Source organism: Macaca nemestrina, chromosome 6 (genome assembly GCF_043159975.1).
Source record: "Macaca nemestrina isolate mMacNem1 chromosome 6, mMacNem.hap1, whole genome shotgun sequence".
Taxonomy (NCBI): Eukaryota; Metazoa; Chordata; class Mammalia; order Primates; family Cercopithecidae; genus Macaca; species Macaca nemestrina.
The window spans coordinates 58,194,617-58,214,097 of NC_092130.1; the positions used below are offsets into that span (position 1 = coordinate 58,194,617).

The 19,481-nt window shown below is 38.5% G+C and overlaps 1 protein-coding gene across 5 annotated transcripts in view; it reads right to left on the reverse strand.

Moving 5' to 3' along the window:
• LOC105463133 (zinc finger protein 475) overlaps window positions 1–19,481 on the reverse strand; it is a 91,610-nt gene that overhangs the window by 71,801 nt on the left and 328 nt on the right. For all 5 annotated transcript variants that reach the window (XM_071098553.1, XM_071098552.1, XM_011710076.3 and 2 more), the window contains exon 2: window positions 197–377. In XM_071098553.1, the coding sequence (XP_070954654.1) occupies window positions 197–377 (181 nt within the window). The remainder of the gene's footprint in view (window positions 1–196; window positions 378–19,481) is intronic.

Consider the following 19,481-nt stretch of genomic DNA (forward strand, 5'->3'; position numbering starts at 1 on the left):
TTATGTCTCAGCATCGGAAGATAATACTTTGGATAGGCATTCCAGAACTGTTTTTCTTATTTGTCTTTAACCAAAGCAGGAAATGTTGCTGATTTTGGTCGTTTGAACAAGTAAAAAGAGAAAATACTTCTGCTCTTATTAGTTTACAGAGAAAAGTCTCCCCTTATACACTCAAATCTTTTTTCTAGGAACTTACCAGTAATGGTCCTGACTTCTGGTTTTTTAGGTACTGGTCTCCTTAACTCTTTAGGCAACAAGTTGTTTTCATTATGCCATTTTTTCAGACATTGTGGCTCATGAATGCTAATAGATTTTGTTCCATATTCACGACCACAAATGTAGCAAACAACTGTTGGTGGACGCCGTATCATTGCTGGCTGTAAGTAACATAAAATAAATCATGAGTGAACTCCCATTCACAATTGCTACAAAGAGAATAAAATACCTAGGAATACAACTTACAAGGGATGTGAAGGGCTTCTTCAAGGAGAACTACAAACCACTGCTCAGGGAAATAAGAGAGGACACAAACAAATGGAAAAACATTCCATGCTCATGGATAGGAAGAATCAATATCGTGAAAACGGCCATACTACACAAAGTAATTTATAGATTCAATGCTATCCCCATCAAGCTACCATTGACTTTCCTCACAGAATTAGAAAAAACTACTTTATATTTTATACTGAACCAAAAAAGAGCTCATATAACTAAGACAATCCTAAGCAAAAAGAAGAACAAAACTGGAAGCAGCATGCCACCTGTCTTCAAGATTACAGTAACCAAAACATGGTACTGGTACCAAAACAGCTGTATAGACCAATGGAACAGAATAGAGGCCTCAGAAATAATGCCACACATCTACAACCATCTGATCTTTGACAAACCTGACAAAAACAAGCAATGGGGAAAGGATTCCCTATTCAAGAAATGGTATTGGGAAAACTGGCTAGCCATATGCAGAAAACTGAAACTGGACCCCTTCCTTACACCTTATACAAAAATTAATTCAAGATGGATTAAAGACTTAAATGTCAAACCTAAAACCATAAAAACCCTAGAAGAAAACCTAGGCAACACCATTCAGGACATAGGCATGAGCAAAGACTTCAGGACTAAAACACCAAAAGCAATGGCAAGAAAAGCCAAAATTGACAAATGGGATATAATTAAACTAAAGAGCTTCTGTCCAGCAAAAGAAACTATCATCAGAGTGAACAGGCAACCTACAGAATGGGAGGAAATTTTTGTAATCTATCTATCTGACAAAGGGCTAATATCCAGAATCTACAAGGAACCTAAACAAATTTACAAGAAAAAAACAAGCAAATTTACAAGAAAAAAACAAACAACCCCATCAAAAAGTGGGCAAGGGATATGAATAGACATTTCTCAAAAGAAGACATTTCTGCAGCCCAAAAACGTGAAAAAAAGCTCATCATCACCGGTCATTAGATAAACGCAAATCTAAACCACAATGAGATACTATCTCATGGCAGTTAGAATAGTGATCATTAAAAAGTCAGGAAACAACAGATGCTGGAGAGGATGTGGAGAGTGTAAATTAGTTCAACCATTGTGGAAGACAGTGTGGCGATTCTTCAAGGATCTAGAACCAGAAATACCATTTACTCAGCAACCCCATTACTGGGTATATACCCAAAGGATTGTAAATCATTCTATGATAAAGACACATGCACATGTATGCTTATTGCAGCAATATGCACAATAGCAAAGACTTGGAACCAACCCTGATGTCCATCAATGATAGACTAGATTAAGAAAATGTGGCACATATACACCATGGAATACTATCCAACCTTAAAAAGGATAAGTTCATGTCCTTTGTAGGGACATGGATGAAGCTGAAAACCATCATTGTCAGCAAACTAACACAGGAACAGAAAACCAAACACCCCCTGTTATCACTCATAAGTGGGAGTTGAACAATGAGAACACATGGATATAGGGAGGGGAGCATCACACGCTGGGACCTATTGGGGATGGTGGGCTAGAAATACCTAATGTAGTTAAAGGGTTGATAGGTGCAGCAAACCACTATGGTACGTGTATACCTATGTAACAAACCTGCACATTCTGCACATGTATCCCAGAACTTGAAGTATAATTAAAAAAAAAAAAAGAAAAAAAATCTGTTAGATAAAGCTTAGATTTGGAAATCATAGTTTAAAATTATATCACATTTAAGTTAACTGGAAAATCAATGTGATTAAAAAAAAATCCCCACTAGTCAGGTGATGTTATCTTTTTGCAATTAAAAGATTAAACTATATTATTTGAGTACTTGGGATTGGGGTGAGGACATGGGCTTCGGAGGAAATAAAAAAGAGCTAACCAGAATTCTTCATATTGATACTATATAAATTATATTTTCTCATTTAATAAATATTGATCGATTGCCTTCTGACTATTATATCCAAGTTACTATGCTGGGAGAATACAAAGATAAATCAGGCATAACTACTCTTCTCAATAACACCAGGCTCTAGTACACCCATATATCTGAGAGGAAAAGTAATAAATGTCAGTGGAAAGTTTATAACAGACATTGTTAACACTATTATGCCTGCCCACATTGGAATCATGTCAACAACTTTCTACTGCAAGCACTTGTGATTCTTTGCTTTTTTTGATCGGGAGGAGGCTCTGCCCACAGCAGAGCAGCTCATCAATTGCAGATGAGACTCATCGAATACATATCCAGCTTCCTCACCAAGGTTGATTCCATATAGTCTTCCAGAAGTCCCCAGAGTGACTGGACCACAGTCACTTGTTAACACACTAGCTGGGCTTTGTTCTCTTCACTGTCTCTCTTCCTATTCCTTTACTGGGGTATCCTGAGATCACCTCCCAAATAAACTACTTGAACTAAAATTCTTAGTTTTCTTGTTCTTAGGAAGAACCAAATCTACGGGAGAGTTAAGGATAAGATGCAATAGGGAAATTCGGTTTCTGTCTAAGATACAGAAAAGCAGAAGAATCATTGCTTCCACCTAAACAATGAGAACAAATTGAATAGCTTACAGAATCATAATTTTTGAGTCCATTGGAGACTCAAAGTTGCAAGATAAATAGATGAACTAAAAGGCCTACCTAAGTTTGAAGATAGATCAATAGTACCAAGAAAAAGCCTCCAAGCTCCAAACTTTATATGAGACATAATTGTCTGCCACAAGAAAAGGGCAGAGTAGCTGAGCGTAAGCACCTTTAAGGGGCAGGCACGCAGGGACCATCTGTGTATACTCTCCTACCCACCAAGTCTTACACCCAGTAATAGGAGGTAACAATCTGACATTGGGGAGAGGACTGGGGATTGACAGAAGCCTCTACCATTTTAGGAACACAGGACCTGTCTAAATCTGAGGATAGAGCTATAGAAAAGCATTGCACAGAGTACAAATAAAATTTATAAATCCAAAAAGGTAATTTAGGGAAGGAGAAAAACATTTTGTTCTGGATCTGTTGAGTTTGACATAATTGTAGAATTTAAATAAATAAATCCAGCCAAAACAGGAAATACAGGCCTGCAAATTCAGTATTCATTTATTTCAGAGCTATTCACACAGAAAAAAAAATGTTTAAAACCATGTAAATTCTATAAATAGGAGTATGTAAAGAATATATGGAGAAAAATTATTGGGAGAATATTTATAGTAGGGATATTGGACACGGGAAATTATAGCCAGAAAACACAGAGAAAGGTTCAAATTTGCAGTTAAAGAAACAGGGCATGCAGACAAAAGATTCCATTCAGAATTCTGGAAACATTTCTGGTTTCCAGAAATATGGTATCATCAACCCTGTCAGATGCTACAAAGAGTAATGAGGGGCTGAGAAAAGGCTATTAGATGGAGTTATCAGTGGATTCCATAGCAGGAACTTTGAGAGATTAGTTCCAAAGGAGTGGTAATGGTAAAGGCTAAATTGTTAGGAGTTAAAAGTTATGTCAAGGAGGAGAACAACATACTTTCAAAAACTTGCAGAAAAGAAACTTGAGAGATAAGCAAAGTAGAAGAAAGGTTTGTTTTGTTGTTGTTTATAGGATAGGGATACCTTAGGTAGAGAGGAAAAGATTATAGGTCCCCAATGAAATAGGATAATTAAAAATCACAGAGGAGGCAGTAGAAGATGAGATTAAGGGCATAATTGGAGGTGTTAGCCTCTGAGAAAAGGGAAAAAAGGAAAGCTAGAGAAAGGGAAAAGGTGTTGCAGAGAAGTGAGGAATTGGTGGAGCTCACATACGTGGACTTAGTCTTCTAAGTATGAGGCAAAGTGATCTTCAGAGAATGAAGAGATTTGAATTCTGGGAAATAGAATAGTGAAAGATGCTGGGATTATGCACCCTGGGGAATGTAGTAATGATTCAATTAGGGAAGAATATTCATTGAATAATGGAAAAGACCTAGTTACCTGAAGCTGCAAGAAATTTTGTTGGAATTAAATGACTTTTTTTCAATATGCTCTTTAGTAGCGCCAGGTGGCATGAAAACAGAAACAAATTAAGCTGATTGTGTGGTCTCCTTTGGGGAAATAAAACTAGGTAGATGTATATGTCATATAATCAGCCTACTTTTAACTGTAACTATTGGGACTTTCACCTTGCACAGAGCAACATCAAAACCAGAAAGAAACACATTTATGATTTCTGCTTACCAGACATAAAAAGAGATGTTAGGTGAATAAATCCACAGTTACATAGACCAAGCAAAAAGGGAAAATAAAGTGACTCCCTGGATGATTGAAGTTTTTATAAAAAGAGTATTATTTGAAGTGGAATATTTTATTCTATTATTCTATACTAACTTATGCCAATAAACTGTCTACATTTATCAAAATAACTAAATAGTTGTTTATCCTTCTTTTCTTAGCCATATGGTGGGTTCTAACAATTTAAAAGTGACATTAAAAATATTTGAGAAATTCAAGAAAGACCTAACAGAAAGTACAAAGCATAAGCAAAAATTTTCAAGACATTTAAATGTTTCTTACTACTTTTTTACATGTTTATTTACTGGAAAGGTTAATTAAATGCAGATTTTTTAGTTTAAAATGAGAAGTTATTCTTTTTACTTTGAAAATAGTGAATTTAATAAAATTCCACATGGAAAGTATGAGCCAAATCCAGTATTTAACCAAGCATATAAGCAAAATAAATGGCATGGGTCATAAATGAAGACATTTGTGTCACCGTGTCAGAAGATTTCCTCTGGAAGGAAAGTTAGAAGAAAACAGGCAGACACAGAGGTCAGAAGACATCTACCAAACAACGGAAAGGGATGTGGGGGAAAATTAATACCATAAAAAGACGAAGATGGTCTATATTATATTTTCTAAAGCTTGTCCCATGCTCTGTATTTGTGGTTGAACTTCCGTTGAACCTGCAATATACTCCATATTCTTATGTTTTGAGCATCTTACTCCTAAGCCATGCTCTAGTGAAGCACAAACAACCCAGCCACAGCAGAAGAGAAAAATACATCCACATGGGTCTGAACAGAGATAAGAAAACCTATTTTATTTTTCACTGATTTTACAATTGTCAGTCTGAAACTTCCAGGGAAAGCTGAGCAATCTCCAACTTGTGGTTATTGCCACTGCCCCAGCTGCCAAGGTTTTCCTGTTTGGCCTCTTTTTCCAGTCCAGGGTTTTCCTATTTGGCCTTTTTCAGATAGAAGTGGATCTGTGGGGGATGGAAAGAAGGAACAGAAAGAAGGGACTGTAGCTCTGGCAGGACCAGCAGAAGGCTCCCTCTTAGCAAATGCGCAGGCTGTAGCTTTCAGTGGCATGGCATAACAGAGTAAGGAGGGCAGTGGAAGGGTGGCTGAGGAGGTTATGTGAGGGCAGGGGGCCCTGTCTATGGAGGCCCTTGCCAGGACCAGCCAACTTCAGGAAAGTGTTATCAAAGGAAGGCAAAGAGGAAGTCGATAAGTCTGAGGTTGCTGAAGAGCAAAGAATTAGGTCAACAGTTTTCCTGTAACATTTCAGATAATATTTTGCTGGTGTGGCATTACTTTTCGAACATCAAGGTAAAAGACATTTTTTACAAAAAGTTAATCACTAAATCTATGTAAGTGTGCATAAAAGTCTGTCAGGGCTCATCACAATTTTGTTTTGGTCCTCTCAGTTTCCTGGGAAAGTTGATTTAGGCTAGATATAGGCAGGCACTTGAACACTTTAGGGAAAGCTTTTAACTTGAATCCACTAACTTTTCATATGCTTTCAATTATTTTGCTGGCCACTATTGGAATTATCATATTATTTTCCACACAGCATCTTTTTCTTTCTGTTAATGTCTTTTCTCTGTCAGGAACACTTCATGTTCAATGTTTTAGGCCAGGTTTGTGTAACACACAGGGAAGTGGATATTTAACTACTTTTATCCTAATTATTGTATATATCACCTGGCATCCATCCATTCATTGTTACTGTTTGAAATAGTCGTAGTATCACTATTGAAGCAGGGGAGAAAGATTAAGGACCAAGAAAAGAGACTGATTTGTTGGAGAACCTTAAGAGAGGTTTGGATAAAAGAGGAATGGACATAGTTGTTTCAGAAAACCAAGACTAGAATACCTATATTTCAGATAGGTTCAAATTTCTCTAGATGACCTCTCTGATAGTACAGGCTAGAAGGAAACCACTGTGAAATACACAATTCAATAACTAACAGAGTTTGCAGAAAGAACTATGACAACCGATCAGAAGGAAAAAAATATTCCTAGCACTAAATTTATTGCATGAATTTATGAATTTTAATAAAAGATGTAATGAAAACTAAAATGGAAGTCATTACTAGCAGTTTTACAAAATATCAGAAACACTCCACATTTGTTTATTTCTTTTCTTTTCTTTTCTTTTATCTGAGATGGAGTCTCACTCTGTCGCCGAGGCTGGAGTGCAGTGGCGCGATCTCTGCTCACTGCAAGCTCTGCCTCCCGGGTTCACGCCATTCTCCTGCCTTGGTCTCCTGAGTAGCTGGGTCTGCAGGCGCCCGCTACCACGCCTGGCTTTTTTTGCATTTTTAGTAGAGATGGGGTTTCACTGTGATAGCCAGGATGGCCTCTATCTCCTGACCTCGTGATCTGTCTGCCTCGGCCTCCCGAAGTGCTGGAATTACAGGCGTGAGCCACCACTCCCAGCCCACATTTGTTCACTTCTTATACTAATTATACAGAAGATATGAAGTGATAACTTATAGTGTGAAAGCATAGTTCTGTGATGTTATTTACAGGGGAGTTCAGAGAATGTGATCCAAGCATCACCTTATGAAATAGAAATTGGTAAGAAATGTTTATGGAGCAATAGTCTTTGAAAATCTGATTAGTGTCACAGTGATCTCCCCAGAAAAATGCATATGTATACAGAATTGTGGATATGGTTTCAATTGATTGGTAGATTCCCTAAAACTCATCTATTAGCCCCAGGAAGTGAGCTACTGGGCCTTTAGCCAGAGCCAAACTTTTTCTTCCAATAGATAATTCGTTGCTAAAGGGGCCATTTGGCACTGTTTAAATGGCTCAGAAAGTTCTGAGTTGAAGCATTCAAGAGCTTATAAAATACACCATATCTGGCTTTAGGGTGATTCTAAGCACTGTTTTGCCTAGAATAGTCTTATTATTTACCTGTTGTCTTTGCTAATATTAATAGCTCTTCTTTTGCTCTCTAAAATGTCCCTGTATAATAAATACATGATATAGCCACTCTACCTCTGATTCTCTTTGAAAAACATTAGTTAATACAAGAAATCAAGGATGAAACAACAAAAAAGCTAAAAAATATAGAGATTGTGACTAAAAGAGTGGCAATTAATCCACTTAAATCATGGGAGGCAAAATAACTATAGAAATTGTAGAGGCTGTGCCCAGTGGCTCTTACCTGTAATCCCAGCACTTTGGGAGGTCAAGGAGGGTAGATTGCTTGAGCCCAAGAGTTTGAGACCAGCCTGAGCCTGAGCAGTACAGTGAGACCCCATCTCTACAAAAAATGTAAAAAATAGCTGGGCATGGTAGCATACGCCTATAGTTCCCAGCTACTAGTAGCCTGAAGTGGGAGGACCACCTGAGCCCGGAAAGTTGCGGCTGCAGCGAGCTGTGATTGTGCCACTGCACTCCAGTGTGAGCATCAGTGTGAGACTCTGTCTCAAAAAAAAAAAAAAAAAATTATAGAGAAGAGAATATAAAATTATCAAAATTAGTAGGGGAAGGAGCAGTACAAAGAAGTTAATGACATTAAATTCCTCAGTTTTCATGTGAAACAGTCAATTGAAGCAGTGTAAAATTAAAATTTGAAGTTAATGTTTTTTTTTTTGTTTTTTTTTTTTTTTGAGACGGTGTCTCACGCTGTTGCCCAGGCTGGAGTGCAGTGGCGCGATCTCGGCTCACTGCAAGCTCCGCCTCCTGGGTTCACGCCATTCTCCTGCCTCAGCCTCCTGAGTAGCTAGGACTACAGGCGCCCGCCACCGCGCCCGGCTAATTTTTTGTATTTTTAGTAGAGACGGGGTTTCACTGTGGTCTCGATCTCCTGACCTTGTGATCCGCCCGCCTCGGCCTCCCAAAGTGCTGGGATTACAGGCTTGAGCCACCGCGCCTGGCCTGAAGTTAATGTTTTGCAAATCCTTGAATAATTACTTTTTTCTCAACTTTAGTAGGTCCTTTTAAAAACTAAACTTTTAGTGAAGAAATATTATCTTGAAGTTCAGCAAAATTATTAGTTTCACTTTGGTGTCTTTTTGTCAAAAGCAAGTAAATTAAATTTATCTCTACTAATAATCTCACTGATATGAAAACATATACATGTCTACTTATGTATGTCTGTGTACACAGATGCCTGGAATGGTATCCACTAAGGTCAAATTAGAGGAGTCTGGGGTAATTTTTATACTTTCCTAATGGCTTGAATTTTAAAATGAATTTGTATCATTTTTATAATAAAATAATAAAAAAAGAGTATCAGCTCTGGAGTCAAAAGTTAATCTGGATTGGGTAGTAAAATCAGTCTTAAAGGTAAAATAATGCAGACTGAATTACTTTCTGAAAATTCCTGAAATAACTCATAAAAGATATTCCAAGATTATGTATATAACATAGTTTAGTATTATAACAAACTAGTAGTTGGAATTAGAGTTAGTATTAGGAATGAATACAGTTTTGCATAGCATAAAATTACAAGGCTGTGGCATAATAAGAAATGCATATTTGGTCTCTGCACCTACTTCCTGACACAGAGCTCTCAAAATCCTTGTAACTTCTTGAGTGATAGGGTTGATAGGGGCTTTTAAAATTGTGTTTGGTCCTTTTCCCGTTTCTGAAACAAGAGCTTCTAAGACTTTTGGAATCCCCGGGAGTGATGAGTGTCTTTTTGTATGCTAATGAATGACTGGTGGCTGGGACCCGTAGACAGCTTAAAGATTAAGGCTGGTTGCCAGAATGACCAAGGCCTGATGAGAGGGCTGGAAATTTCTGCCCTACTTGCTGACCTCTGAGGAGGGAAGAGGGGCTGGGGATTGAGATAATCACTAATGTTCAATGATTCAATCAATTATTTTTATGTAATGGAAGCTCCATAGAAACTCCAAATGAAGAGTTTCAGATAGCTTCAAGCTTGGCAAATCCATTGAGGTGCTGGGAGGGTGGTGGCCCCAAAGGTTACAGAAGCTCCACACTACCCCCAACCCCATACCTTGTCCTATGTACCTATTCATCTGACTGTTCATCTGTAATCATTTATAGTAAACTGGTAACATAAATAACACGATAAAATGTTTCCCTGAGTTTTGTGAGCTGTTAGAGCAAATTATTAAGCATGAAGGCAGGATCATGGGAAATTCAGTTTTTAACCAAGTTGACAGAAGTGTGAGTAACCTGACTTCCCAGTAGTTGTGATTGGCTTCTGAAGCTGGGGGGCAGTCTTGTGAGACTGAGCCCTCAACTTGTGAGGTCTGCGCTAACTCTGGGACAACACTCAGTTGTCTGGAGAACTGGAGAACTGGTTGTTGCTGTAGGGGTAAAAATCCACACATTTGGTGTCAGAAATGTTGTCAATAGAAAACATTTTCCTTTTAAATACAAAATAAAAATACTTATAGTACTTTAAGTTGCATTATTCCAATACTATTTTATTTTGCTAATTGTTTGTAGTTGAGTACATATCAGTTAAATACTTGTATGGCAAAACATAATTGAAATCCTAGAATTCTGCTCCATTACTTTAAAAAGCAGTAACAAATGTCTGGAAAAATAATCTGAGAACAAGATTTAGCCTGAGTCCATTTCCACCATAAGATAATCCTAAATGCAACTCTTACAGATATTTTAATTTTGTCTAGGCTGTTTCCCGCGCCTGAACGCATTAGTCAAAAAATGAACTCACAAGCAACTAAGTGGGGCTGTGTGGTGCTAGTCATCTTATTTTGAAAAGTGGCGGTCAAAAGGATAATTTGGTGGATGGATGAACCAGGCCATCCTTTGGATCCTGTATTGCCCATTCTAGATGGATTGACATATCGCCATATAATTTTCATCTTCTCAACTATCTCCGCCCCCACCCCACTTGACTGTTTTGTGCAAACTTGGCCTATCTAACATGATCTCAGTAATTTTATGGTTCTCTGTGGCTACAGAGTAAAGTCTAACACTTCATGCAGACTTCAGCCATGGCCAATCTTAGCCCCACGAAACACATCTTTGAGCCACACCAAACTGGACACTATTCCCCAAGCTAGAGGCCACAGTCCTCAACTTTGCTGTCTCCATGCCTTCATTCATCTACTTCCTCCAGCACCAAGCTGGAGGTTGTGGGGAATCCCAATCCTTAACTCTCTGTAGTTATGGAGGCAAACATATAAACTATTAATTTACAAGCCAAAAGGTGTAAGTATCATGATATGGGGACATAGTGCCACAGGAGTCTGAAGCAGGAAGAAAAGGAAGTGTTTTGATCAGAAGCCAATGAAGTGGATAATATCTGAAGTGGGTTTATTGAATGGTAGAACTGTACTGGAGAGAGGAGAACTCCTTTAGGCAAGCTGCTAAACAACATGACCTTTTCAACAACTGTTTAATAGTACTGTAGTATGTGAACATGAAAGCCCTAATGCCCATAATGGAAACAAGAAGTCTGCTTAGAGGAAGTATACAAGTGAAGATCAATCTGTTCCACATAGGATGGAAACACGAGTGGTTAGACCTTGAGAAAATAGTTGAAGGTCGTGACCTTTTCTAAGTGTCTCCCCTGGCCCTCTGTCTTTCCACCTTAGTCCAGATCCCAGACTTCATCCTCCTGTTAGAATAGTTGGGTAGAGATTTGACAAATAACACTGAAAGGAAGGACTTTCTATAATAAGAGAGCTGCATCAGTCAAGTTAAGGTGTTATGTTGTTTTGGATAGAGAGAGGGCAATTTTGGGGATTGTGTTGAGCCCTGAATATAAGGATGTGGACTTCATATCTTTGAGACATAATCAGATTAAGAAATGGGCAAGATGGGACAATTTAGAATTTTTATACACTAAACCATCTTGGTTTTCCCATATTGGAGAAATGCAAATTGGTTCTGCCTGCACTAAAGTTCTGAAGTCACAATAAAAAAACATGAATTTGGCCAGGTGTGGTGGCTCACGCCTGTCATCCCAGCACTTTGGGAGGCCGAGGTGGGCAGATCGCCTGAGGTCAGGAGTTCAAGACCAGCCTGGCCAACGTGATGAAACTTTATCTCTACAAAAATACAAAAATTAGCTGGGCATGATGGTGGGTGCCTGTAATCCCAGCTATTAGGGAGGCTGAGGCTCCAGCCTGGGAAACAGAGTGAGACTCTGTCTCAAAAAAACAAAAAAACATAAAATAAAACAAAACACGAATGCAACTGGAAACATCCATAAATAGAGCAAGAAAGTTGAATACAGTCATTCAATGCTCTATTACTGAGCAATAAAAAAGAACGACTGCTACTTGCACCAGTGGATGAAACTCAGAATCATTATGCTGAAAGAAACCAAACACAAGAATACACATGACATGATTGTATTTATATAAAATCCAGACTAATCTGTAGATTAGTGGTTGCCTGGAGGCTAGAAGTGGAAGGTGATAAAGAAATATAAGACATTTTGGAAGGTAATGAAAATGTTCTATGTCTTGGTTATGGTGGTGGTATAATAGGTTTCTAAAACCATCAAAATTCATTGAATTGCTCATGTTTAATGGATGCAGTTTATTGTTTGCAATTTATTTCTCAATAAGGCTGATTTAAAAACACTCGTGCAGATACAGTTTAGTGGAGTATTTTTGCATTGCCATGCTCATGAAATGCAGTCAGTTGAAAGTCAGCATTACACATTGTAAAAGAAATTCCAGAATCAAGTAATATATTTTAGTTATTTTTTGCCGGGACCTAGGGAATATTTCAAATGATCTCTATTCTAAACTCTTTAATTTGTCTCCCAAGAAGTTTTCCTAGTTCAAAAAACAAAGCATATAACCACAAAAGAAAACAAATAAAAACATCAAATCAGAAAATGTTTTATCAAGACTTTTTTTTCAGGACATTACATTTTTGTAGGACAAAGTCCATTAAGAAGCAACCCCATTTACATAAGATTTCTTCAAGAAAAACTCAACCCTAGAGTTTCAGTACCTGAGCCCTGTAGCCAGAGATGAATAACATAAAAGCAGGACTGTCCCTTTGCACCCACGTGCATGGCATCTTGTCTGTTTGAAACATAACCGACCAGTTTCTTGGCTAGCCATACGTAGAAAGCTGAAACTGGATCCCTTCCTTACACCTTATACAAAAATTAATTCAAGATGGATTAAAGACTTAAATGTCAGACCTAAAACCATAAAAACCCTGGAAGAAAACCTAGGCAATACCATTCAGGACATAGGCATGGGCAAGGACTTCATATCTAAAACACCAAAAGCAATGGCAACACAAGCCAAAATTGAGAAATGGGATCTAATTAAACTGACAGTGTGGCGATTCCTAAAGGATCTAGAGCTAGAAATACCATTTGACCCAGTCATCTGATTACTGGGTATATACCCAAAGGGTTATAAATCATGCTGCTATAAAGACACATGCACACATATGTTTACTGCGGCACTATTCACAATAGCAAAGACTTGGAACCAACCCAAATGTCCATCAATGATAGACTGGATTAAGAAAATGTGGCACATATACACCATGGAATACTATGCAGCCATAAAAAAGGACGAGTTCATGTCCTTTGTAGGGACATGGATGAAGCTGGAAACCATCATTCTAAGCAAACTATTGCAAGGACAGAAAACCAAACACTGCACGTTCTCACTCATAGGTGGGAATTGAACAATGAGAACACCTGGACACAGGGTGGAGAACATCACACACCGGGGTCTGTCGTGGGGTGGGAGGAGTGGGGAGGGACAGCATTAGGAGATATACCTAATGTAAATGACGAGTTAATGGGTGCAGCACACCAACATGGCACATGTATACATATGTAACAAACCTGCATGTTGTGCACATGTACCCTGGAACTTAAAGTTTAATAATAATAAAATGGAGACATAACTGACCAGTTTCTTATCTTCCAACATATGAGGAACTTCAAGGTTTATTAGTATATAAGTGTGTGTGTGTGTGTGTGTGTGTGTGTGTATACGCACAAAACACATAAATTCAGTTAGTCTTCATCTACAGTTGATTTTAGGGATACTGAAAGGCTCCCCTTGTGTCACACTATTTATTCCTTTATATTTTCTTTGTGCTTGCCCTTGTCTACTCTCCGGCCTACAATTATTTTCTTTAGGGTCATTCAGCTCGGAAAGAGAGAGCTGAGAACTTTGGCTCTAGAAGGGCACAGAAACAATTACCCATCTGCTACCAGGGAATAGAGGAAGCCTCCTGCAATCACACATTGGAAGGCAGTAATTTGCTGGATTTATTTGTAACCATTACAAAAACACTCTGCTTTTTTGATGAGGTCATTTTAGTGGGCCTTTGCCAAAGAGCCACATCAAAATGTAAACTATGTTACTACTAAATATGTCTGCAAATGAAATGCCTGTGTCCTCCCAAGTAACATGCTTTGTATATTACTTGGAAATATTTTTTTAAATGCAGAAAGTTTAATGGTCTTTTTTATTTTTGTAGGTTGCATCATCCCTACATCAAACCTACATTTTGTAGATTGCATCATCCCTACATCAAAACAGCCATGTTCCCAGTGTTCATTTGAGATTATTCATTAACGTAAGAGTCAAAGAGAACTCAGGGAACCCAGAGGTAAGAGAATATCCTGTAAGGCAAATAGCCCCTGTAAGCCTGAACCGCGACTTGGAGCAAATCAGAAAAAAGGCACTCCTACCTTCAGACACTTTCCAACCATACGGTTGTAATCACTAATCTGTAATAAGACAAGTCACAACATGTAGAATTAAAAAATGGTGACCACGGGGGAGATAGACAGGAAAATCCTTACCCTGTCTCACAACTGGGCCTAGAACTGGCCGTATATGTCAATGTGTACTTTGTCTCTCAGATGGAGTGTGACTGGTAACCGGTACAGTATGCTAGTCCACAAATATCTGGGATGAATCAGATGCTTTTCAATTTCAAAAGCCAACGAAACAATAGGATTCTAGATTTTGATACTGCATTTCCATTGTGAGCAGAAATAAACCAGAGACATCTGCTGGAAACACAGCTGAGACCCACACTAAATGGAAATGCATGTGGAGGAAAGGGCTGTCCCTCGCTAGGTGATTTAATTGAAGCCCAGATATTGTTGCTCAGAAGTATTTTCTGTTTACTGACAATGTGTCAGGGACTGTGCTGGGTACAGAACTGAGAACTAGCCCTAACAGTGGAAATGACTATCTTGAACTCACTACTTTATTTACTTTCTTTTCTTTTTGCCCCTTTCGTCTCAATCCAATCCCTTTATTTAGAAAATATTTTTTAGCTTTGTCCAAAGCTCTATCTCTGAGACAGTATCAGGTTGACAGATCCCTATTTGGCATGTGCTGAGCCCATTCATTTGAAATTACTCAAGATACAGGGGCAGGGTGAGAAGGGGACCTGTTGAGTGGAGGAAGCATCCTGACTTCTCTGCCCACTAACATGTTTGAAGTCAGACATTAATTTTGAAAACTACTCTCCAGATGTGCAGCCTCTCTAGCATCCTTGACTTTTGGTCCTTAAAAATTATCAGAAGGTTTGGCTCCAAGATGTCTGATCCAGAAGAATAGCTTCATTGTTCCAGAGACTCCCACAGGTGATCCACATGGTAGTTGGCTGCTGGGGTGAGTTACCCTATGCTCAGGTACGAAGTGTGTATGCCCCCGGTCCCTGCACACAGCTGTCGCACAAACATGTTGCTTCTTCAGCATCCGCAGCTGTCTTCTCCTGGCCCAGGCCTGGGTCTTTACAGCATCTCACCCGGACTACCCAATGGTACTGCCTCCTCTCGGCTTTATGCTCTGGATTTCAGGTTGCAAGCGGATGGACCAACAGTCATTTTAATCAACAGCATGTTTTAATTGGCCAGGACAATGTTCTTAAAAGTTTTAAATGTGAATATCTTTAGGTGAGGCTGACTCTCCAGTATACCACAAGCTCTGCCACTCCCTGTTGCCCTCTATGCAGCCTGTTCTGCCCCTGAAAGCATTTGAGCTTGTGACTCTGAGCTGCCTATTTTTCCAATTCCTCTCCTCAGTCATATCGCCAATAAAAAGTATTTTCCTTATATCTCATGTCTAAGAAATGAATGTGCCAATGACTAAAAAGGGTTTGTCACCTATCAAGGGAATTTTTGTATTTTAGCTGAGATCTCCTATAGAGTCAGTGTTTTCACTCAAAAGCTGAATCATTGACTGAGGAATTAAAACAAAACTTGCCAGGTAGTAGGATAGTAGGAAAGGTACTTTAGAGGAAAAAAAAAAAAAAAAGCAGAGTGACACAGAGATTGTCACATTGAAGCTTCCTTGTTCCTTTTGAATTTAAGCACGACGACGATTACAACAGAACTTGACAGGAGGCTTGAAGCCTATCCTTAGGCAAAAGAAACTGTACTTTAAGGCATGAGACTGATTTCCAAGACGCTGTGCACACAGTGAGCATGGGTAATCCTTGAGTCATTTACTCTCTGGGGGATTTTTGCTTTCCCTGTTCCCAGCTGGATCCCAGGCTGTCAAAAACAGGGCACATTTTGCCAAGATCTGAGGGAATTATGTGATTGTGTAGATATTTGAATGTGTGTCATTCCATCAACGAGTGTTTCTCTTTCTCCATGATAAAATTAAACTAAAAATTTGGACCTTAGCTTCTGTTTTAGATTTTCTACACTCCAGATTCCTTCCATTAAGCCAAATAATTGAGATTTCTGTGGTAAGTGCACAGGGCATATCATAGAATGCAGGAAGTTTGGATGGAGGAAGTAAGAGTGAGCGTTCTCCTCCCTCCATACTTGATGAAAAAGGCTAAAACCTCTTTTATAAATCCTTATGTATATTGCAATATTAAACATGTCTGACCAAGTGGCATAATGGCAGCTAATTACCAGCATTTACTAAGTAACAGGCCCTGTACTAAACACTTTACGTGCTTTATTTCATTTATTCTCATAATAACCCTCTGGGCAGAGCTCAGTGCCCCTACTTTATAAACCAGGAAACTGAAGCACACAGTGATTACTAAGTGGAAAAGTTGGTTTCTATTGCAGAGAGTTGGGTCTTCTGTAAAGTGGGCAGGGAGAAGCCCACAGATAAAGTTTTGTCAAGCACCATCCCAGGTCCTTTGCAGGCATCCTCTCATTTCAACCTCTCATGATGGAAACTGAGACTTGGGGAGGTTAAGTAACTCGTTCAAAGATATTTGATTTAATTGTGCATCTATGATCTGAATCCAGGTCTGTCTGATTCCAGTTGCTTCTAAAAACATGGGAGATACAGTCATCAGTGGTCAGTGGGGTATCATGCCCTGCCTTACATGTCCAGAGTCAGCCATTGGACAGGACTGGGGAAAAACTAGCAAAACTCCCGCCGTTGCTCTCCCAACTATCTCGAAAGTTTATTCCTTTGGGTCAAACATTACTTTCTCCCAGATAGGTTTTCAGAATGCAAACAGTCCTATGAAAGATGGTTTTCTGTTAAGTTTATAAAATTATCTTGACCCCCTTCCAACAATACCAAGGGGTGGGGGTGGCAGAGGTAGGGAGAGTGCAGAAGGTGCTAAAATGCAAAGGAGATTAGAATATGAGGCGAGGCAACCAGAGACTCATTTCTCCAAATCAGAATCTTGCCTTCAGCCATTTAAAACATAATTTCAACCAACCTGACTGAGTCTGAATGTATACAATTAAGTTTCTACTCTTTTAGTCATGTCCTACATACAAAGTATAAATAGTATTTTAATATATAGGAGTAACTGCATAGTTCAATCCCAAACCTTAACAATTGGAGAGTTTGATTGTTTAGAAACCACTGGTATTTCACATTTACTTCTGGTGTTTTAAACAATTCTCCCCAAATGTCACATCTGGAAGGATCGTTGTTTGAAATTAAATTGTTTTTGGAAATCACTGGATGCCGCGTAAAAGAATTTCCCAATCCGGCCTGTCTATTGGCCAACTAAAAGAGGCTGTTACTTGTGATTTGGAGTTTTGTTTTGCTCCTTTTGACATAAGAAAGATTTGACATTCATTTGGAAATGTTGTTTTTATTAAATTATCTTTATGTATTTATTTTTTAAAAAAGAACTATTGATATTTCAAATGCCTGCTTGACATTTTAGTTATTTAATTGTTAATCTTAAGCTACGAAGCTGAAAAATATAGGTCAAAGAATGAATTCCAAATTAGACTCTAATTTGGTCTAGGTTTCTGAAAGAAACACAATTTCCTAGCTGAAGGTTTTTTTTTTTTTTTTTTTTTTTTTTAATTTTCACATTTGAGATAAGAACCGTTTCTGTTTTTGTTTTTCTGATCTTAGAAGAACATAGTTGGAAGGTGAAGTGTTTGAGGTATTGATTAAACGTCTTGCCAAATTCTTGTCTGAAATGACTCTCCTTGAAGAAAATGGTTGAAGAATGTTCTTAGTGTTTGGTTCTTGTGCTCTTCAGTTTGGATACAGGCCTGACTCTTAGGCCAGTTGGCTTCCAGGTCACAGAGTAAAATGGAGAAACAAGGGAAAATGGAGGAAAGACAAGAAACACCCATGGGCTATGGCAGACACTCAATTTGTCCAGTGCATATAATTAAAAAGATGAAAAAAAAAATGCTCTCTGACCTGAACTTGGACGTTGGGTTTTTTCTAGTGCCTGATTTGTCTACAGCTTACGTGTTAGAGCACATACCGCTCAGGGGTGGAGGCCAAGAAAAGGAGTTTTCCTATAAAAAGAAGACCATCGCCTTGGATAGGCCAGAAAGAATTCTAACTTTAAGATATTTTTAAAAAATTTTCCTATCAGAGTTGACCCCGATCTCTCCTTATCCTTTGCTTCTACTCTCTGCCTCCAATTACTTGAAGTTTTAACATGGGACCAGTGATACCTTTATGTTCCCACCTTCTCTGATTAAAAGTAACTGGGGATATGACAGCAGCATGGGAGACTTTAAAGATGGGATCATGGCATCAGAGCAGGTGCTTGGGCTGAGAATACTGGAAATTTACTGAGTTCCTGGATTTACTAGCCCTTTCTTCAATTTGTAGGTCATTTCTTTCTATGTATAAGACAACCTCATAAAGTAAATGCTACAAAGAGACAAGAGATGTAAGGAAGATGAGCACTGCACAACATAATGGGAGAGAAGAAGATGGAGTCTTAAGTTCTCTCAATTCCCCACCTATCCATAAGGCTGAACTTATGCCTCACATTGAGCACTGAGATTCTGTTTATGGGACAATCACCTCTGTTTCAATAAGGACTCTTTACAGATTGCGTTGCACTACCTTTGTTGGAATTTTAAGAATTTTGGGAGAGACTGTAGTTGTTGACCTTGGAATTTGGATTTTTAAGTACTGGAGCTATATCCATTCACTCACTATATAACGATTCAGTATCCATGATCACTAGGAAATGTGGATGTACATGTGTTTGGGCTGGAAGCAAGTGATGGGGAAAAAAGGCTTTGAAGACATACGAAATTAAGCTAGATTAACTTTTTGAGAGTATAACTATGTTATGGTTTTTGTTCATTTAAGGCCTAAGTAATATTTGAATTTATAATATGTGATCCTCTCCTCTCACAGAAGTTACAGTCAGTGTTTTTCTTTCTAGAGAAGCAGAAAGCCACATAAAGAAGTGCCAGTGCAAAGAAAGAGCACCTATTTTTGCTTTGGGCTTTGGGCTCTGGGAGATGTAGTTGTATCTATCACAGTCTCTCTACCCAGCAATATGTGATATATAATTACAAGTTAAGGATGAGTTTTTAAATGATTAGATTAGACTGTGATTTGTACAGGTGAGTATTATCCTTTAAAT